Source organism: Pyrus communis, chromosome 17 (genome assembly GCF_041283825.1).
Source record: "Pyrus communis isolate YQ-2024b chromosome 17, ASM4128382v1, whole genome shotgun sequence".
NCBI lineage: Eukaryota > Viridiplantae > Streptophyta > Magnoliopsida > Rosales > Rosaceae > Pyrus > Pyrus communis.
This window is the reverse complement of record NC_142581.1, coordinates 26,072,395-26,096,167: the sequence shown is the minus strand read 5'-3', so window position 1 is coordinate 26,096,167 and position 23,773 is coordinate 26,072,395. Positions and strand designations below refer to the sequence as shown.

At 35.4% G+C, this 23,773-nt stretch overlaps 1 protein-coding gene across 1 annotated transcript; it reads left to right on the top strand.

The window, feature by feature from the left end:
• The first annotated feature begins 8,881 nt into the window (after positions 1 to 8,881).
• Positions 8,882 to 10,439, top strand: LOC137708084 (F-box/kelch-repeat protein At3g06240-like). Its single transcript, XM_068447074.2, has one exon. The coding sequence runs from the start codon at positions 9,049 to 9,051 to the stop codon at positions 10,249 to 10,251; it is 1,203 nt and encodes a 400-aa protein (XP_068303175.2). The 5' UTR covers positions 8,882 to 9,048; the 3' UTR covers positions 10,252 to 10,439.
• The last annotated feature ends 13,334 nt before the right edge of the window (positions 10,440 to 23,773 follow it).

Sequence of the window (23,773 nt, the reverse complement as noted above, 5' to 3'; positions counted from 1 at the left end):
CCACTTCTGCAAAGGGGAGCGAGTAAGGCAAGTGAAAATGATACATTGAAGCATGTGGAGACAAACATAGGCTGAGTTATCCTCCAACCCTTTTCAATACGAATTGGAAAGATTGAACAAAGAAACAGACCAAAGGAGTAAGCTCAGACCTTCGGGGGAGACCAAAAGAATCCTGCTGCCCAGTTCAAGAGTAGCACAAAGGAAAATCAACGATGGGAGGAGCCCCTGTGGAATCAACAACATCAAGCCTCAATGAAATCAACAAGGAGAAGATGGAATTTACATTCCACAACCAGATTTGCGTCTCTAAACTCTTCTCTTTGTTATTTACATTCTGCCATGTTTAGTATGTTTAAATGCTTTTTGTGTGTTTACTTATGCTTTGTATGATTTTAAGCTTAAAACATTGAGGACAATGTTTGATTTAAGTGTGGGGGTAACTAATGTTGTTAATGCAAATTCGTGGGATTTTATCGCCCATAACTTTAAAGGTTGTTCCTTACTGTTTTAAGGTGTTTTTAAGATGTTTTAGAGTGTTTTAGTATGTTTTGTTTTTATAAATCCGAAAATCACATAAAAATTTGAAAAACATGTTTTGAAAAACCTAAAAAGAGTGTTTTGAGTCGTTTTTGTGTGTTTGTGTCTTAGGGTACCTTCCAACACAATGATGAGGATTTGGTTTGTAATTGCATGACTGTTAAAGAGAATTATAAACATGGATGAAAGTTTGATTTACTCTTGGTATATGTTTGGTTATGGTTATAATGTATGACTTCACATGCAATCATAAAAGAAAAATTCGTTTTTGTAACATGCTTGAAGGAAGGAACTCAAACAAACGCTACAACCCTGTGAGACTCGAGCCATTACTTTCTTTGGAGAGTTATTTTCTGTGATTCTTTGTTTTCTAAAGTTGTTGCATGATCTCATTATTCCTTGCTTGGTTGCTACTTAGAATGCAATTGTATCATGATAGAACTAAATGCTAGAACTTATATCCGTTTCATTCAAAGCATGATATTGATTGCATAACATATATCAAGATGAAGTTGTGTAGTTGCCACCATAGCCAAATAGCCTTACTTCCCATATTTCGTATATATTGTAAGTCTTAACCCCGTTGAGCCTCGTTTAACCTATTTTCTTTGCTAACCACATCAACCCTTACCTAGCCTAGATTAGGACCATCCGTACCCTTGTTCTTAAAAGATAGTGAGCATGACTTAAATGAATTCCTTTTGAGTACATTATGAAAGAAAATGAGTGTGGGGGAGAGAATGTTTTGTTCTTAAGCGTTTATGTATGTTTTGAGAAGAAAAAAAAAAAAAAAAAATTGTGAAAAATATATGTAAAAGAAAAACAGAAAAGAAAAGAAAGAAAGGAAAAAGAACTTGTTCCCCCTTGATCAAAAGTTGAGTTTTCATTCAAAAGTGATTTCTACGTTAATTCAAATGCTTTGCTCGCTATTTCTTTGAGAACCTTTGTTTTCCATATACCTTCTTTAGCCAAACACCTTTAGCCCCGTTACACCCCTTTGACTTCTATCTTGATCGTTATGTGTTTAATAATGTGGAGTTTGGAATTGATATGAGCTTATGGAATCACTGGTTCTCATTCTAAGTAGTAGCATTCCATTCATGAGATCATATTCATGTCGTTATCGTAAATTCAGAAAATGCTTTCCTTGTTATAACATATGTGAGTGTTCGTCTACATGTTTACATCAATCTTCTCACATATAACTAGTGTAGGGTGTGTAGTCAGAAAATCTATGTGAAAATAGAGTGCATTCTAGTAAGGAATTGAGGGAATTCTCTAAGGCATGTTACTACATTCAAAACATGGTTTTAAATGCTTAATTGTGAACTAGTATGTGGTGACTATGAGTAAGAATGTACTTAAGTGTAAAAATGGCTAAAATCTGTGGGAATAATGATTTTTAACTTGTCATGTGCTTTGGAAATCCCTGAGACGTTTGTTGGAAGGTTTAGGTTGTGTTTTACTTGTTCGTTTTGTTTTGTTTCTGGTTTCTTTTGTTTTGTTTTGCTCGAGGACTAGCAAAGATAAGTGTGGGGGTATTTGATAGGAGCATTTTCATGCGACTTAAATGGCTTGTTCTCGTGCATTTACGTTATGTTTCTTTAGTTATTTTAGTACTTTAAGCTATTTTCGTGTGTTTGTAGGTCGAAAGGGCTAAAGGAGCAAAAAGATGCATTTTGGAGACTTTTGGAGCACTTTTGGGCTAAGGACGGATAGCTTATGCTTGAAGCCAAAGTGTTGGACGAAATTGAAGACCTAATTGAAGCCAAAGTGTTGGAACCTTGTTCTCTTTAGTTTTAGGACATTTAAACCTTTCCTAATCCCAATCATGCCATGCATAACACACATCCATTCTAACACATTGTCATTGCACATGCATTTCCTTCATTAGTTAACCCACATGCACTTATCACTTATCATCACCACATATCATATCACTTAATCACTTATCACTTATCATCACCAACTAACCACTTATCATATCATAACCACATATCATATCACTTATCACTTATCACTTAACATATCATCCACCTACTTCACCTACAACATCCACCTACTTCACCTACAACATCCACTTCACCTACAACATCCACCTACTTCACCTACAACATCCACCTACTTCACCTACAACATCCACTTCACCTACAACATCCACCTACTTCACCTACAAATGACATAGCCATATGTTCCCTCCACTACTCCTATAAATACCCTTGCATTCATTCATTCATGGAGATCTCATTTTCATACACAACACATTACAAACACATTCTCCCTTCCCTAGCCGTGAGCTTCCCATCTCTCCCCTTATAATCCAAACACCATTTTTCCATTCCACACTTCCATCCCCCAAAACCAATTATCCCTAGACCTTATGCTATTGTGCCGCAACAAAGAAGGAGAAAGAAGAGAGGAGAAGCCTTGGACGTTTTGGCTATTCAAGCTTGGATTGTTGGAGCGTTTCTAGGTGTATTCAATCTTTGTTTTCAATGTTTAATTTATATTCTCTTTGTTTTGTTGTAAACATGAGGAGCTAAACTTGTTTTAGCTAGGGGAGACTTTGAAACCATGATTATATTTGCAATATGAATTGATTAATTCCAGTTGTGATTTCATAAATTGTGAATGCAATTTACTTAACCGTTTGATGGATAACTTATTCTTGTTTGTTGATTAAGGGTGCACACTTAGTTTGCATGCATGAATTTGGGGCTAGAATATAAGGGAGTTTCACATAATCGTTACAAACTTATATTCACAAGTAGTTAAGGTTGTTTTCACAATCATGTTAAGTAAATTCCTAGCATGAGTATCATGATGTCATAGTTACAAGTGCTTTGTCAATACTTATGATTTTCATAGAACGTAATGATCTTTGATTGTATCTCTATTATGATGTCATGTAGGGGACTTTTGAAGAATGCTTTGGGTTGTCGTATGATGTCATCCAATCCAATAACTTAAGGAAAATCTGAGGGTTAATTAGTGATGTCACGGTTAATCTAGGGTGTTGAGGTTCATGGTTTATCGAAAAGCAACTGGAAATCAATTTGTATGCAAGTGTGTCATGTGTGGAGAAGGACCCTCTAGCTAGCTAATCACCCATCCATATCCCCAAATTCGTCCAAAGTTTACTTAAGTCTTTTAGTTACTTGTTTTTCTTTTAAATTCGTCAAAAACCTAATCCCCTTTATTTAGTTGTGTCAAATCTGTCCTAATTGTGAGTTTGAGTGTTTTTGAGTCAAAACCAATTCTATTTTCGTCCAAGTCAAGTCCTAGAGTCTAAATTGAGTCTTTTTTTATTGTTTTGAGTTGTTTTGAGTCTTTTAAGTTTGTTTTGAGTCATACAAGTTTAGTTAAGAGTCTTTTGATTTTGTTTACGTGTTTTGAAGTATATTTTTACATCTTTGAGTCAGTTTTCATTAGATTAGCAATCCCTCCTAATCCCCGGCCAAGAACGATCCCTACTTATAACTATACTACAATTGTCAAACGAGGGTTTAATTTGTGCGCGTATAAATCTCGCATCAAATTTTGTTTTCTAAAGTCGTTGCATGATCTCATTATTCTTTGCTTGGTTACTACTTAGAAGGCGTTTCATCATATAGTTCCAAATGCTAGAACTCATGCCCATTTCATTCAAAGCATGTTATTGATTTGCATAACACATATTCAAGAAGAAGTTGTGTAGTGACCACCACCATAGCCAAATAGCCTTACTTCCCATACTTCGTATATGTTGTAAGTTTTAACCCCGTTGAGCCTTGTTTAGCCTTTATTCTTTGTTTACCCACATTTTCCTCACCTAGCCTAGTTTAGGACAATCCCCACCCTTGTTCTTAAAAGATAGTGAGCATGACTTAATTGATTTCCTTTTGAGTTACATTATGAAAGAAAATAAGTGTGGGGGAGAGAATGTTTAAGTGTTTATGTTTTGAGATTCAAAAGAAAAGAAAAGAAAAGAAAAAAAAAAAAAAAAAAAAAAAAAAAAAAAAAAAAAAAGGGAAAAGAAAGAAAGAAAGAAAAAAGAGTTTAAAAAAAAAAAAAAGAAAAGAACCAAGGGATTAGCAAAGTTGCTAATCCCCGGCAACGGCGCCAAAATTTGATGCGAGAATTATACGCGCACAAATTAAACCCTCTTTTTGTCAAATTGTAGTATAGGTGCAAGTAGGGATCGTTCTGGACCGGGGATTAGGAGGGATTGTTAATCACTTGGATTTGACTCAAAAACGTAAAAACGTAATAATAAACACTAAACTAGACTTAAAGAATGTAAAACTAAACTTTAAAACACTAAGACAAACCAAAGACTCAAAATGCTTTTAAAAACACAAACTAAAATGATTTCTAACTAAATTGACATTAAAGTAAAGGGGGATTTAAGTTTATACGAAAATTGAAATAACGAAACAAGTTAAATAAACTAGACAGAATGTAAATATGAAATTGATGAAATGGAATGAATGGATGATAGAATAGCTAAGGGGTTCATCTCCATACATGTTATACTTGCATAATAAAACGATTTCCAATTGCATTTCAATAAATCATTAATTCTCAACACTCCAAGTTAATTAGGTCCGCTTAAATTAACCGTCAAGTTTTCCTTAAGTTAATGAATTGGATGATTGCATACGACAACCCAAAGCATTCCTCACAAGTTCCCTACATGAATTGCATAATAGAGATACAAGCAAGAATCATTAAGTTCTTTGAAAACTATAAGTGTTGACGAGGCATTCGTTACTATGATTGCATGAAACTTATGCCAAGAATTCGTTTAACGCGATTGTTTATAAGCAACCTCCACTACTTGTGAATATAAGTTTGTAACGATTATGTGAAACTCCCTTATATTCTAGCCCCAAATTCATGCATGCAAACTAAGTGTGCACCCTTAATCAACAAACAAGAATAAGTTATCCATCAAACGGTTAAGTAAATTGCATTCACAATTTATGAAATCACAACTGGAATTAATCAATTCATATTGCAAATATAATCATGGTTTCAAAGTCTCCCCTAGCTAAAACAAGTTTAGCTCCTCATGTTTACAACAAAACAAAGAGAATATAAATTAAACATTGAAAACAAAGATTGAATACACCTAGAAACGCTCCAACAATCCAAGCTTGAATAGCCAAAACGTCCAAGGCTTCTCCTCTCTTCTTTCTCCTTCTTTGTTGCGGCACAATAGCATAAGGTCTAGGGATAATTGGTTTTGGGGGATGGAAGTGTGGAATGGAAAAATGGTGTTTGGATTATAAGGGGAGAGATGGGAAGCTCACGGCTAGGGAAGGGAGAATGTGTTTGTAATGTGTTGTGTATGAAAATGAGATCTCCATGAATGAATGAATGCAAGGGTATTTATAGGAGTAGTGGAGGGAACATATGGCTATGTCATTTGTAGGTGAAGTAGGTGGATGTTGTAGGTGAAGTGGATGTTGTAGGTGAAGTAGGTGGATGTTGTAGGTGAAGTAGGTGGATGTTGTAGGTGAAGTGGATGTTGTAGGTGAAGTAGGTGGATGTTGTAGGTGAAGTAGGTGGATGATATGTTAAGTGATAAGTGATAAGTGATATGATATGTGGTTATGATATGATAAGTGGTTAGTTGGTGATGATAAGTGATAAGTGATTAAGTGATATGATATGTGGTGATGATAAGTGATAAGTGCATGTGGGTTAACTAATGAAGGAAATGCATGTGCAATGACAATGTGTTAGAATGGATGTGTGTTATGCATGGCATGATTGGGATTAGGAAAGGTTTAAATGTCCTAAAACTAAAGAGAACAAGGTTCCAACACTTTGGCTTCAATTAGGTCTTCAATTTCGTCCAACACTTTGGCTTCAAGCATAAGCTATCCGTCCTTAGCCCAAAAGTGCTCCAAAAGTCTCCAAAATGCATCTTTTTGCTCCTTTAGCCCTTTCGACCTACAAACACACGAAAATAGCTTAAAGTACTAAAATAACTAAAGAAACATAACGTAAATGCACGAGAACAAGCCATTTAAGTCGCATGAAAATGCTCCTATCAGTCCTCTGGAAAATTTCTAGTAGCATTTCAAGATCACCGAGGGTTCCTAGGACCTCCCAGGTCCCTCTGTAGATTCGTCTCTGAATATGGGAAAGAGTGATGTTATTCCCACCCCAATGTCTTATCTTCCCACCCTAAGGTTTGGCATGGGAAACAATTTGTCTACCTTAAACCCTAACTCATATTTTCATGTCCTTTCAATCAAAGAAAGTAAAAAAATAGCAATGGACTTATAAGGTGACTTTTTCATTGAACATGTAGAAGATGACGCTTTTACGGAAGAGGTAGAAGATTATGTTTCCATTGAAAATGTAAAAGAATAATTTGTGTGTAGGTCATTTGAATATGTGCATCGTATTTTTAAATTTGTTGTTGTTGAATTCTTTTGAATTTGGATACCCTTGTCGTTTCCATTTGAATTTGCAGACTTTAGTGGTTTTCATTTACATATTATTTGTTATATTTTTTAAGAGACAATTTTATAATTTCATATGTATGTATATATTAAAGGTTATTTTGGGAATAATAGTGGGTGGGAAAATAACAATTTAATTTTTTAACTTTTTATGGTGGGTGAGATTATAACGTGGGTGGGAAAATAAGACAATGGGGTGGGTCTATAGCTCTCAAAAATAGCCCAACTACTTATAAGTCCTTGCAAAGTTTCTCTTTTCATAGATATGGGACTCTTTAACCTTCACATACTCACATACCCCTCACGTGTGGCGAATTTTCAAGCCTAACCCGTGGACAACACAACTCCGGTGACGTGGAGCACGTGTGGCCGTTGAGCTCACACGTGAGACAACCTGCTATGAGACCATAAAGAGAATTGAGGTTCCTTCATAAAACCAATTGGCAATATATAAATCCTTGCAAGGTTTCTCCTTTCACCAATTTGGGACTCTTCCACCTTATGTTTTTCTATAGAAAAAAAAAAAATACATGGAAAATCCTCTTACACTCTAGTTGGATGAGGAGATTTAAGATTTTTAAGGAATTTTATAATGATGGAAATTGAAATGACAGAATTTTATTTTATAGAATTTATGAATTTTATTGTTTGGTTAACCTAAAAGAACAATAGAATTTGAATACAAAATTTGTTATTTTTAAGCTCTCACTCGTATAAGTTAAGAAATGATATCTATTTACATGAAATTTAAACTTGAGAATCGGAGGTCCCAAATTCCAAGTTTTTTTTTTTCACGTGAAAATTTTAAATTTCTATGTTTATGAATCCAAACAATAGAATTGATGCATGTCAATTTATAAATTCTAATTATTTTTCCGAAATTTCAAATTTATTTCCCTCATTCAAGCATAGTGTTAAATGACTAAAATTGAAATAATCCTAGAATCAAGTTGATCTTGCCTCATTAGTCATTAGGAAGAGTCAGTTATATAACAATATAACAAGAAGAAGACATCAGCCGTAGCATCTGCCACAAAGTTTGCTTCTGATAAATATGATGACATTCAATGGCAAATGAAAATGGTACCGTTAACAACACCAATAAGGACTTCAAAATCTCCCTCCACTTCCAAGTTGGTATATATAGATATATGGTCCATCTTATGTTGCCCTATTTCTTGTCAATTGTCATGCTTTTGTTTTAGATTGACCAAAGGGATTTCCTTACTGTAGATAGATATGCTAGAAGATGGCATTAAGAGGTTGTAACAACTTAATCACAAATTCAAATCTCATTTGGAAGATAATACTTTCGAAGATAGTTTATTAGTAAAGAGATGGTGAAAACTTGGGGCTAGTTTAGTTATACTTTTGAAAATACTTTTCCAGTAATCAGATATAATAATTAGTGTAAAATGTATTTGGCTATTAATTTAAAAAGAATTAATTTTGAAAATGAAGAACACAATATTTAAGAAAATCCATTAACAAGCCGAGCTCAAAACAAGTTTTTCATGTCATGTACATAAGTTAGAGTGCGAGTTCTATAACAAATTCTTCCGAAAAGCCTATGAGTATTCTATAAGAAAATGACAAATAGGATTTTATTTATTTATTTTATAATTTAAGAATGCTTTTGGTTATTTAATCTGAAAATGATTTATGAGAAATAAAACATTGAAAATGTGTCTAATATCAAAATCTAAAAGAAAAGATTATGGTCCCATTCCTCAATTTTTTTGTTTCATCAATTTAATGTAGAATTAAAAAGTTAAATTTGAATGGTTAGTTTTGTATCAAATAAAATAAAAAATAGTAAAATTTGAACATAAGATCCTCCATAAAACTCGAAACTGACTCGATCGCTCCTATTTTTTATAGCTATATATGTTGTGGTCTTGGAACTCCAAGTTTATTTAGTACTGTTGAAATTGAATCTCGATCTACCAGGTCTTAGGGACTTGTAGTTTGATTTAGTCTGGCTCTCAAATTGGTGGTTTTCTTTCCTCTGTATATATACGTGTGAAGAATTCTTGTGGAACAAATTGCCAAAATGTCCCAGGTGCGTGAAAGTGAAACTCCTGAAGATAGGGTGGTCGAAACACTATCTAGGTTGCCGCCCAAGTCTCTGATGCGATTCAAATGCATACGCAAGTCTTGGTGCACTCTCATCAATACTCCAAGTTTTGTTGCCAAACACCTCAACAATTCTATGAACAACAAACTATCGACCTCCACTTGCATCCTTCTCAACCGTTGTCAGAATCGTGTTTTCCCGGATAGAAGTTGGAAACCAGAAGTTTTCTGGTCCATAATTAATCTTTCCATTGATAGTGATGATCACAACCTTCATTATGATGTTGAGGACGTCAATATACCGTGTCCATTGGAAGGCCATGATTTTGTAGAGATTGGTGGCTATTGCAATGGGATTGTCTGTGTACTAGCATGGAAAACTCTTCATTGGATATATGTTCTTTTATGCAATCCTGCAACTGGGGAATTTAGGCAACTTCCCCATTCATGCCTTCTTCAACCTTCCCGTTCTAGGAGAAAATTTCAGTTGAACACGATCTCTACATTATTGGGATTTGGTTATGATTGCAAAGCTAAAGAATACAAGGTCGTGCAAGTTATTGAAAATTGTGAGTATTCAGATGCTGAGCAATACGATTATCATCGTATTGCTCTTCCTCACACGGCTGAGGTATATACCACGACTGCTAACTCTTGGAGAGAGATCAAGATTGATATATCAAGTGAAACCTATTGTTATACTTGTTCAGTGTACTTGAATGGATTTTGTTATTGGATTGCAACCGATGAAGAAAATTTCATACTTTCATTTGATTTAGGTGAAGAGATATTTCATAGAATACAATTGCCTTCTAGAAGAGAATCTGATTTTCAGTTTTCTAATCTTTTTCTGTGTAATAAATCGATTGCTTCTTTTGGCTCTTGTTACAATCCAAGTGATGAGGATTCTACATTATATGAAATATGGGTAATGGACGATTATGACGGAGTTAAAAGTTCATGGACAAAACTCCTAACCTTTGGACCCTTAAAAGGCATTGAAAATCTATTTACATTTTGGAAAACAGATGAGCTTCTTATGGAAACCTCTGGTGGAACAGCTAGCTCTTATAATTCTAGTACCGGAAATCTCAACTATCTTCATATTCCTCCTATTCTCAATCAAGTTAGAGCTTTTAAAGCTCTAATTTATGTGGAAAGTATTGTTCCAATCAAGTGAGTTGAGGGCAAATCAAGTTCCATTTTCTCCTATATATTTGAATGCATAATATAATATATATCGATGGAACTTTGTTTTGTTGAGACCATATCCACAGTAGTAGTACTCATAGCCTAGCACTGTTCTAAATCTCATCTTTTGTTACATTTAACTTTCATATATGAATTTTTACTGTCCCCTTCCCTGTATGGTTTTATTTTATTTCATTGATCAATTGAATGTCTTTGTTTGGTCTTCTAAACTCAAACCGTATACATAACAATGTGTCCTTTTTTTTTTGTTAAGTTGCTACAACTCGTACTTTTGGTTTTAAAAATCAATAGCTTAATTAATAGTAGTAATTGATAACAATATCAAAGAACTAGAAATGATGAACTCAGAAAACCAAAAATTGATACTAGCTTACAGAAATGAATATTGAGAGAGAGAGAGAGAGAGAGAGAGAGAGAGAGAGAGAGAGAGAGAGAGAGATGAAAGAACTATTTGTATTGATTTGTGAATGAATGAATGAATTGCACCATTTGTGTTTACAGTGCTATATGAAGAGTCGATGTTATACTGTATATTTTACCGTAATCTTAGTATTAATTTATTGGTGAGCAAGAGCCTTATATTATGCTTCTGTTAAGCTCTTTGAAATTGAACTTTGCTTTTTTGATTGCCAAGACACTGGATTATTTCCCAAATACACTACATATCTTGTAATTGATCTTCTTGTATTAAGATCAGCTGTCCAATCTGCATCTAAAAATGTAGTCAATGTTGTTACTGTATCAATAGATCCCATTATGCAATGTTTGTTGTAGATACCTCAACATTCTCTTTACTACTCCATAATGCATTTTTGTACGAGAATTCATAAACTGGCACACTATATTCACATCATATGAAATATCTGGTCCAGTGAAGGTCAAGTACTGCAATGATCCCGCAATGGTCCTATAAAGAAAAGTATTTGATATTATGGGACCATTCAAATTCAACATCTGATCATGTGGTTTACAAGGATTGGATGCATGATTAAATGAATCCATACCTGCCTTGTGGATCAAATCTTTTATATATTTTAACTGGTTAACAAATATAACACCACTTGGTTTATATAAAATCTGTAACCCCTAGAAAGTATGTCAATTGTCCCATATCCTTGAGTTCAAAAACTTCAGACAATTCATCAATCATTTTCTGCACTTTAAGAGAGTTAAACCCTATGAGTATGATATCATCAACATGTAGGAGAAGAATGACTGTCACTGCCATCTTTCTTGTTGAACAAGCTTGTATCAGAAGTTGAAGAATGAAATTACATACCTGCTAAGTACAATTTGAATTTTGAATTCCATGTCCTTGGAGCTTGCTTTAAACCATATAGAGACTTGATGAGTTTACACACATGAATAGGATGAGATGCATCTACAAACCCCTGTTTTTGTTTCATATAAATTTCTTCTTGCTCACCATGCAGAAATGCATTTTTTATATTAAGCTGTCTAAGTTTCCAATGGTTAATTGCAGCTAGAGCTAACAATATTCTCACAGTGGTATGTCTAACCATTGGACTAAAAGTGTCAAAGTAATTAGTACCTTGCATGCTCTTAAGGTAATCCTTGAGCCACAAGCTTTGCCTTATATCTGGAAGCACCACCATCAAGATTTTTCTTCACTTTATAAACCTATTTGCTACCAACAATGGATCTATCATTAGAAGAGGTGACTAAAACCTATGTTCCTTGACTTTTGAGAGAATCATATTTTTCTTGCATAGCTTGTTGCCATTGTGTCCTTGAAGCAACTTTTTTGAATGTAGATGGTTCTGAGACATCAATAATTTCATATATAAAAGTATACCTAACAAATTGACCTTCTTCAGTTAACTGCAAAGACTGTAACTTAAGAAAAGAAGCTATGAAAGCATTGCAGTCCTTCTTCTGAATAATGTCACTCTTAATCTTATTACCATTTGATGCATAAAACTAGAAGTATTCATATTAGTAGAGATGTTTGTGCCAATGGTGATTCATTTTGTGATGAGAAACGTAAAATTACCCTCAAGTTGAGAATTTGAGTAGACAAGCAACATTGGCAATGTACCAAAGTGATTATGTGGGGAACTTTAGACTGCATATTGGTCTGAAATAGCATTTGACTATCTTGACTGTAATTCAGTACTATTGTTTGTGACTAATATAGAACGACTTGGAGTTGCAGATTGCAATTCAGAATTGCTATTGATATATGATACATAATTTTTCTCTTGAATTCCATTGTCACTATTCTGTGCATTTTGATGACTATGTACTGGAACTTGAATAACCACATGAGTTTGATTTGACCATTGACAGAATCTTGAACAAGTATCCTTTGTTACTGATAGCTGCTTGAAAGGATAAACATCCTCATCATGAATAACATGTGTTGAAATGATGAATTTACCACTGTGAATATCATAACCTATTAATCTTTTATATCCCACTACAGAACCCAGAAAAACATACTGACTTGACCTTGGTTGAAGTTTGTTCTCATTGTAAGGTCTGAGATAAGGGTATATTGTAGTCCCAAAAACTTTGAGACAATGAACTGTAGGATTTTCACCAAATAGTAACTGATAAGTGATCTGTTTTCCAGAGTTTGACATGGCATCCTATTTAACAAGAATGCTGCATATGAACAGGCGTGATACCAAACTAGCTCGAAAATGAGCTTATGTCATTAAACTTGCTGTTTCAACAAGATACCTATGCTTTCTCTTAGCAAGTCCATTTTGCTGAGGTTGTGAGGACATGATACCTGATGTATGATGCCCTTATGATCCAAGAAATTCTTCATCATTTTATTCAGATACTCCCCACCTCCATCATATTGTAGACATTTAATTTAAGTATTAAGCTGAGTAATGACAAAAGCATGAAACTTGGCAAAAATTTGGAACACATCTGATTTATTTATCATTGGGAAAATCCATATAAATTTGAGTAATCATCTACAAAACTCACATAATACATATACCCTTCTATAGATTTCTAAAGAGGTGGACCTTATACATCTGACTGTATCTTTTCAAACATGAATGTTTTCCTAACTTGTTTTTACAGAAAATGACAATTTACACATTTTACCATAAATTTGAGAGGCAAGAATCACTACTAACTAATACACCTACATTCTTCAACATTATAAATAATACTTCCTCAAATAGATGCCCAAACTTTTAATGCTAACTTTTAAGGCTAAATTGAGACTCTTACTTTCTTTCCAAGAAATGCAGCATAATTATCTAACTTTGCAACAAATGAACTTTTGAACACTTAAACTGGTATCTTGAACAATATGCCTATTATTACTCTTTCCTTCGTACAAAATCACTCGAGTTACCTTGTCTTGTATAAAAAAAACACTAAATCATAACACATGAACCAACAACCATCATCTCTACATAATTTCTTAACTGATAACAAAATCATTGCAAAATGAAGAACATACAACACATTATTTAATACAAATGTATGATTATCTATAATAAGTTTGGATATACCATTATTCTTGACATTCAAACTTTTACATTGCCCATGGTAATTTTAGCTTCACCATTATAAGGAGTGACATGTTAAGATGTTCAAGATTTGTTGTCCATGGACATTCTAAGCCATTTGAGTTGTATTGGATGATTGAGCTGCCATTCCAATAGATGACTAAGTGAGTGATGGAGGTGGAGGAGACCCATGATAGGAATACTTATTCTTATGATGGCATTGTAGAGCAGTATGGCTTTTCTTTCCACAAATTTAACAAACAGTTGGCTTTCTAGTAGCTTGATCATTACCAGTCTTGTAAAAACAATTTGGTGCAATGTGTGACCTCTTTGAGATACATTCAGGAGAACCAGAAGACTTTTAATTTGTATTCTCATTTTAGTTGCTTCATTGCTTAAATCCACTTCCACTAGAAAAATTATTAGAACTACCATATTGATTCTGAGACCGCTTGGTGTTATTATTAGACCCATTACAATCATAGAACCATGTTTCTAAAGTTGGAATAAGTTCTTGAGTTATTGTTGTTTCCATTGAACCTTATGTTATTGAAATTTAATCTCTATTGTAATTGAAAAGGTCTTCCACTATTTCCAACAAACCCAAACCCACCATTGAAACCTCCATGAAATCTTTGTGAGTTGGAACTCTCTCGTTGCAAAAAATTCTAGTAACCACCTTGAATACCTTGTGCATTTGATGATTCACTATTTATATACATGGCATACATTAACCCAGCAAGACTATTATGAGCTATGAAATCTTTCAAAGAGATGGATGTTTCCCTTGCAAGAATGATGGTCTTTATGACTTCAAATTCTGGTGGTAATCCTGACAGCACATCAATCATCAAACCATTCTCAGTGATTTTCTCCCATGTAGATACCAACTCATCCTTAATAACCTTCAATCTCAGTAAGAATTTGTCCATTGAATCAGACATTTTTTGTGCAGTGTGAAATTCAGTCTTTAACTAATTTATCCTCACAATAAAAACAAATGCAAATCTTTCTTGTAAACTTTCTTAACCCTCTTGAGCAGTTATGTAGCCTATCATATGATCCTTGCTTCATCCGTTCATGTAGCAATGAGCAAACTCAGCAAAACCGTATCTTTCTAAATCCATTGCTTATAAGCCTGTGTAATTTCTTTTGTGACACCACTTTCATGAGTTATTACAATACTTTAGTGGACACTGGGATTCCCCATTGAAGTAATCGAACAAATCATACCTTCTAATAACTGATTGAAACTGGTAACTCTACTTTACAAAGTTATCTTCTTGCAATTTGACTATGATCATACCAAGTAACCCCTCAATCTTGACTGAATTCACAACCATTGTAATGGATACAAAACAAACACTTATGACCTAAATCTTAATTAACAGAGAGTATAACATCACTTTTGGCTTTGGTCTTTTATGAAGTGGCAAGAATCAACAATCTTGAACAATTAAGAGCATTTCAACAATTATCAGGAATTGGCATCGACCTTTTTAATTCCTCATAACAATCACATACATCATTACACAAAAAACAAGAATTGGCATCGGCCTTTTTAACTCCTCACAACAATCATATACCTCATTTACACATACAATCAAATAGATCATGTACACAAAATTCAAGAATTTTGATGAATCGAAGAATGAAAATACCAGCAACCCAAAAGAACGAACTTATATGCCAAAAAAATTTCAGCGATCGCAAACTGAACCTTCAATACGAGAAAACTCAAGGGAAAAGCTGGCGAAAGACTGTCCTAGGCGATTGATGTCATGATAACAATATCAAAGAACCAAAAATGATGAACTCTGAAAACCAGAAATTGATACTAGCTTTCAGAAATGAATATTGAGAGAGACAAATGAATAAACTGTTTGTATTAATTTATGAATGAATGAGTTACACAGTCTATGTTTACACTACTATATATCAAGCACATAGCTTGGCTAGCAAGCTGTATAACTAACTAACCAACTAACTTATTGATACATCATCCAATCCTTTGTAACCATAAAGCTGAGCTAGCATATTTTCTATTAAGTTGAACAGTGAACTGGCAATCCATTTGACAGTGAGTTGGCTGTCAATCAAGCCATTATATTCAATAGTAAAGTATTCTTGTATGACACGAAGGAGGACAAATCCATTAAGGGACCTGGATGGTCCTGAGACCACCCGAACCTTGGCTAAGTGGTTGTGAGGCCCTCCAAGGACCACCTAAGTTTGGGCTGTGAAGGAGAAGCCTGCAGCATGATCTGATCATATTTTCATTTATTTTAATCATATGGTTCCTTGGATTTTGTATATTTGAATGGATTAAATGCAAAATGTCTTGACCTTATTTATTTTTTGTGTACTTTTATATCTTAATTTGCATTGTTTCGGCAAAAATATAATCTTAAATGGTGGTCGTGTGATCCGATAGTATGCTTTGTGGTTATACAGCCTTACAATCTCTACATTGCACTTCACTATATCATATGGATTCGAAGCTGCTGCAAGGTACCACTCTCATCATGTTATTTTTAAGTGCATTTTGTATTTTAGATCAATATATGTATGACTCCTCAAGCAATATTTGAACACCCCTCAAGACTGCTCGAGTAGCGCTCAAACCTAAATAGGATTGCATATTAATAGTGTGTTTTAATGCTTGGGGCCTAGAAGTAATAACTGAAGTAAACCTAAACATCAACTTTTTTTATAGTATTTGGGTGTCGAAAGAATTATGAGCTGGAAATCCATAAGCAGCTTGAATGGCTATATGTGACACGCCTGACTCCAATATCCTCCAAACACTAGGGTAGGCACCTGATGGCCGACACCCGATGGTGACGAAGCCATACTAACATGCAAGAGAACTACGAAGAAAGAACGAACATAAATAAAACTCGTAAATTTAACTGTAATGAATATGAAATTATGGGACATGTTCAAAGCATACAACTAATCCAAAACATTGTAAAAGGAATATTATAAAACTGTACGAACAAAGGAATGGGTCCTACGCTGAGAGAACTTGAAGATACAATGCGGGAGTGCCTTGACACCGAGATTGTACACCTCGATTCTAAGTCCTGAGAAGGGCGTAAAACAAAACATGAGTGGACCAAGTTTATATATAAGTAATACTAAAAACAGTTATTCATCAACGTACTAACCCCCAAGTTTAGAAAACTCATACAACATAATAAGTAATAAGTTTTCAGAAAACCCTAGCATGCCATAAAACATTTCATAAAACATATATCATATATAGTGTGCTTAGTAGTTGTATCATCATTCACCCGAAGACCTTTAACCACCCAACTGAAGTCATATATAAGTATCGTTCCCTCGAAAGCCCTTCATCACTCGACTAAAGCCATATATAAGTATCATTTGCCCCAAAGCCTTTCATCATTTGCCCAAAGGCCCTTCATTAGCCGACTGAATCCATATATAAGTATCATTCACCCGAAGGCACATAGTATGAATAACCACTAAGTAAGCACAAAAAATCATGAACTTAATCTTTCCAAAGTATATCTCATCAGAGCTCAATAGCTCAAACATCATATCATAAATCCATAGGAGCGTTCTAGCTCAAAACATCATCACCATGTTCATAAGTATATATAATCATAAATATTTCAAAGGCGTAAATTCAATAAAGCTTGATATTTCATAAAGTGTAAATCCGATTTACTCATAGATGTTCCATAAAACGTAGTCATAAAATCATGCTTTTTATGTATGCATTTCTAATCATAAAATCATGCATTTTGGAAAGGGTCCACTCACAGATACTCCACCATCAAGGAGTCGTGCAAACTAGAGAAGACGAAAACGCCACAAACAAATGCACCTAAGCACATAAATGGAGAACTTAATTAAACTATACTAAAATGATTGAATTTGGAAAACGGATGTCGTAAACGGATTCAGGTCGTCGAAAACCTAAGGGGGGACCTCGGGTACCCTACACGTCACTGCATGAGTTGTCATGGGATGACGGCCCGGGAGGCCACGCACCACCGCACATGCCAAGTTGAGTCCTTGGAAAGTTGGCCAGAAAGTTGTCGGCATCGCCGTGGATGGCAGCGGAGCACAGTACCTCCGGTGAAGGCCATGGGGTCTATGCGCCGGCTATGGCAGCGCCCACGCACGGACCGACATAAGAACCCAAGCGCTGACCTGGAAACTAAAAACCGGTCCAGGTCGGGTAGAACCGAGGTTGGATCTAGGTTTTGGGTCACTGAGTTAGGCTTGGTTACTCAGTTGGGTTTTGGGCTGAGTTCGAATCTAATTTTAAATTTAGGTTTTGGGTTTAGGTCGGGTCGACCTAGTTTCAGGTTGCAGGTCGGCCAAAATCTAAGCAGAGCTTCTAGAGCTCCGTTCGAGCTCATTGTTTCACCATTTTCGACGTACAAGCTATGAAAATGAAGCTAAGAAAGAGAAGAAGATATTTGTACCAATTTGGAGCCGTGTGGTGGCCGAAGTTGGCCAAAAAATGGCTTGGAAGTTTCGAGTTCTCTTTTAAAAATTAGGAAAGTCTCCCTGAGTTGTTTTCTATCACAAAACATCAACAAGGCATACCTATAGTTTTTAAAACCAACCAAGACGTTGAAAAGGAAGAAGAAGCAATGGTATTTCGAGTCTGACGTAGTCAAGAAAAGGTAGAACTTGCCGGAGTTCCCCATTGCACCATCTCGGTGCTTGTCGAGGAAGAAGTGAGAGATAAAAGTAAAGAGTGAGGGAAAGGCCAACATGGCAGTGGTTCGTGACTAGCCTAAGGTTATGGTGGGTGTGCTCGCCGCTCCGGCGAGGGTGGTGTGAACTCAGTTTGTAGAGAATGAGAGAAAGAGATAGCTGGGGGAGTTTAAGAGAGAGAGCTGTGAGACTTTTAGGTGGAATACATGGAGAAAGGGAGAGGACAAGAAGGAGAGGGCCATGGACAAAACCAAAAGAGTGGGCCCCCCTTGAGCATACCAATTAAGACCATAAAGCAAACATGACAAAATATCTCCCAATCAAAGTGAATTTACAAAATTGCCCTCGACATTCTGTAAACTTCAAGACGAGTTTTTACAATCTACCCCCGTTAAGAAAATTTCATCCCTGAAATTTGAAATAACTTGCTATACATAAAAAAAAAACTCGAAGATAGGAAGAAGAATATATATATATATATATATAAAGAAGAAATCAATTCAGAGCGGTTGCATCAAAGAGAATATGCCACACCATCGCAATCGGGTTCCAATGATTCATTTTTCATGTCTGCAAGCTCATAACTTTTTCCCCCATCAGTATAAAAGGAAAATCATACTTTATAAAGATATAAAGTCGAAAATATATAATAACATAAGGTCAAAAATATGTACGCATAAGAAGATAACGTCAAAATAGATATGTACTAACATAGAAGCTGAAAACTCGTATTGAACTTAAAACTGAAAGTGGAAAAGACTCACCCAAACATTTGTAACGTCAAAAATACAAATATATATAATTATAATAAAGTATCTTAAAATACTTGCACTAAGAATTAAAACCGAAAAAGAAAATGGGTCTCGCCCAAGCATTCGTAACGCCATGTACCCTAAAAATAGGTGTTTGTGTCTTTGGGTTGAGCCCAAACAATAACTAATCAGTATCAACTACCGTAGACAGGTCTACCTGCCCACTTTCTTAACGAACCCAATGAATAAGCCATCGATATTATAGTCTGTAGCCCGCAATATCGATAACACATTGTTGTCTCGATAAACAAGTAGTAATTTCCCAAGTGCACAAAATTATCATTTTGTCCAACTCCAAGGTGACATCATTTGAAGCATACAGTTTCCCATATCGAATTTAGATCCTTAAAATACCAGTTTCACAATACTTTTCTATCTAACAAGTGTTGCCGGTAGAATCTCTCATACTATGTCTCAAATAGTGCCATACCCAAATCAAAATTAAAAACTATCGTCGTAAACAACTCCAAAAGAGATCAGTGCAAATTCAAATCATGTCGAAACCATAAAACGAATAAACATAACACGTCCTCCAAGGTCTAGAAAGCTTGTTTAGCCTGTCTAACAATTTGAGAATGAAATGCAGTATTGGACAATAACTTAGTACCTATGGCCTTCAAGAAAGCTTCACAAGACTTAGAAGTGAAATGCGCATCACGATAAGGTACAATAATGATAGCACACCTTATAACCGAATAATGTGATTCACAAAGCCTAACTGAGTTGATTCATTGAAAATTTCTCTCGGATTTAGCAAATGGCTCTGCCGAGAAGGCTAACAAAACACTCAAGAATTTAAGGGTCAAAACAAGTCCAACAAATCTAAAGTATAAGATAACTGGACTGAATGCGTAGCTTTGATGCAAGAACATGTGTATGTACCTAACTTGATTGTGTGGTGGCAAGTTGAAATGGTTAAGCGTGGACTCGACTCGATCGGTACTTTAAAATAATCTGATAGGTTGTAGCTTAGACCTTTTTCCCATTCCAGTATTCACAACAACTATTACAACGATAATCTCAGGGATATTCAATCACTAGTAGTAATGATTCGCTCAATAGGGTGATAATGGGTGATTGAATGACTGATGGTCTCAGCTAAAACTTTCGAATCTCAATGGTTTTCCTGAACAGTCTATTTTCTTAGAAATGATACGAAGTGTTTTAGGGTAAACATGAACTCGTAGTTGACTAGAATGCCTTCTAGTACCAGGAGATGAATCTGGGATTACGGTCCAAATTGATGTTAATCGAGACGTCGGTCTAACAAAGTCTAGACTGAAGAATTATGCCAAGTGATTGAAGTATAGTCCTCACAGGCTGGTAGATAAAATGACGAGTAAGTTGATCAATAAATACTGAAACGTCGTCATAGTCTCCATGTGTACAAGGTGGTTTGTACAAGAAATCTATGGTGACATTCACCAATTTCCATTCACATCCTCAGTGGGTCCCTGATAACCCAAGAAAGACAACCATGGGAACTTCTTCCCACCTCCAAACAGGAATAAAAAGAAATTGAGATAAGCCTGAAGGCTTCCATCTCATAGCTTTCACTTACCAGTAAATCAGACGCTACTCACATATTCATCGATATCCCATTCATACAATACCAATAATAAAATGGACGAAAACAGTGGTACAATTTAGTACTGTCAGCATGCATAGCATACATTGAAATTTGAACCTCATAAAGAATTTTCCTTTTTCATAGCCTCCTTACCCTTAAGCAAGAACAATTTTTTTCTTATCAACAGAGTTCTAACTCCTCAGACTTTCAAATCCCTTCTCATGTCATCCGACAACACTCACCGTGGATCGGAAGCCAAAGTAAAGCCAATTCTCAAAGAGAAAACGATAGTGGGACATGGATAGCTCGGATAGAGGTAAGTTGTCCATGGGATTTCCGACTAACAACATCAGCTATGACATTTAACTAACCAAGATGGTACTCAAAAGTGCAAACAAGATCACCGATGAGTTCCATCCACCACTCCCATCTCAAACTCAACTCATTTTGTGTGAAAACACACTACAACTTCTTTGGTCAGAAAGGATGCAATACTTTTTGCTGTAGAGAAAATATCGCCAAATTTTACAGCAAGGGAAATTGTTACTAGCTCTAGGTCATGAATAAGATAATTCCTTCCGTGAGGTTTGAGATGTCTAGGAGCATAGGCGATGACCTTCCCATGCTACATTAGAAAACAACCCAAATATGAGAAGGATGTAAAACCAGTGGCTTAAAACTCACCACTAACGTCGAGAAAAGCAGGGATGGAAGCATGAGTAAGACGATGTTCCAAACACCAAAAATTTATGTTCCCAACCTTTGTACCACAAAATTTCTACAAAGAAAGGGTGTCATTAGATTTTCAAGTATGACGGTAACCATTGGCTCAAGGTAAAAGATAAGGTAGTTCACTTCATACGGTTCTAACCGTCAAGAGGCACATGCATTACTTGGTCATGTTGCATCAGCGTATACCCAAACATTTAATAAAACATCACCGTAACATTCAAAATTTATCGATATCACCGAAAAGTGTAAAAACAATGATCAAGTGTGATAATACTTCTGTTGTCAAAAACTTCATTCACCTCCAACATCTTAAACAAGATTGACTTGCTACCTAGCCAGAAATTAATAGCACAAAGAATCGTTAACTGCCGACAGAAAATGACAAGACCAAAGATATTTCATATTTCACAACACCTTGTGAGGATTTCAATTTCCAACGGTCACAACCTTTTCGGAAATTGATAAGAATGACATCTGCTACAAAGGAGTCTCCCAAGAAAAGTATCTAATCTAAAGAAAAACAACGTTTGAAGAATTTAGTGTACATCTAACTGTCGATATTTAATGATCTTGACCTCATTGTTGGAGTAAGTAAGAAGGTTACCGATAGAACAATTGCCGAGATTTGTTCTAAGGGTCCACACAAATTTCCTCAATCGGAATGACAAATTCGAGAACATTGGTTCAATCCCACCAAACTAACACTTGTTAAACTATGCTTACAACTGGTGCTTCCTTACTTTCTCCAACATAAACTTCAGATATTTCAAGAAATTTCCATATATATATGACTATGCTCGCCAATCCTAGGGAGCGCATATCACAGAGTAATATCATCGTTTTAGATCTTCAGCTAGTCTTATCCAAACTATATCCCACTAAGATTTTTCTGTTTCACAACACTTCTATGTAGATCTGACTCAGCCCGCCATTCCTAGGACACGCATGTCGCATAGTAACATAACATTTTTGGACCATCAGCTGGTCTTAACTAGACTTTCTCTTGCTGAGATTTTTCTATTTCACGTCACTTTAATGTAAATTCGACTCTGCCTGCCATTCCTAGGGAACGCATGTCGCAGAGTATTGGTCCATTGTTGAAAGTCGTCCAACAATCCATTTCGTCACCGATGAGGCATAATCTCGACATGAAATTTGTACTTCAAACAGAATGTGACAATTCAGATAGGAAAAGGTTTGCATAACTGCATAGAATGGTACCAAACACACTACAACAGTAATCGAAGATCCTAAGTATGCTCTTAACAATCTATGCTCTAATACCAAATTGACACGCCCGACCCCGATATCTTCCAAACACCAGGGTAGACACGTGCTGGCTGACACCCGAATGTGACGAAGCCATACTAACATGCAAGAGAACTATGAAGAAAGAACGAATATAAATAAAACTCATAAATTTAACTATAATGAATATGCAATTGTGGAACCTGTTCAGAACATACAACTAATCCAGAACATTGTAAAAGGAATATTATAAAACTGTACGAACAAAGAAATGGGTCCTATGCCAAGAGGACTCGAAGATACGATGTGGGAATGCCTTGACGCTTGGATTGTACACCTCGATTCTAAGTCTTGAGGGGGGGCACAAAACAAAACATGAATGGATCAAGTTTATATACAAGTAATACTAAAACAGTCTTTCATCAACGTACTGACCCCCAGGTTTAGAAAACTCATATAGCATAATAAGTAATTAGTTTTTCGAAAACCCTAGCATGTCATAAAACCTTTTATATCACATATAGTGTGCTCAATAGTGGTATCATCATTCGCCAGAAGACCCTTAATCACCCAACCGAAGCCATATATAAGTATCATTCCCCCGAAGGCCCTTCATCACCTGACCGAAGCCATATATAAATATCATTCGTGCAAAGGCTCTTCATCACCTGACCAAAACCATATATAAGTATCATGTGCCCAAAGGCACATAGTATGAATAACCACTAAGTAAGCACAAAAAATCATGAACATAGTCTTTCCAAAATATATCTCATCAAAGCTCAATAACTCAAACATCATATCATAAATCCATAGGAGTGTTCTAGCACAAAACATCATCACCATGTTCATAAGTATATATAAGCATAAATATTTCAAAGAACATAAATTCAATAAAGCATGATATTTCATAAAGCGTAAATCTGA

What these genes read in the sequence shown, in the direction of transcription:
- LOC137708084 (XM_068447074.2), top strand. Translation starts at nt 9,049, where the DNA reads ATGTCCCAGGTGCGTGAAAGTGAAACTCCTGAAGATAGGGTGGTCGAA.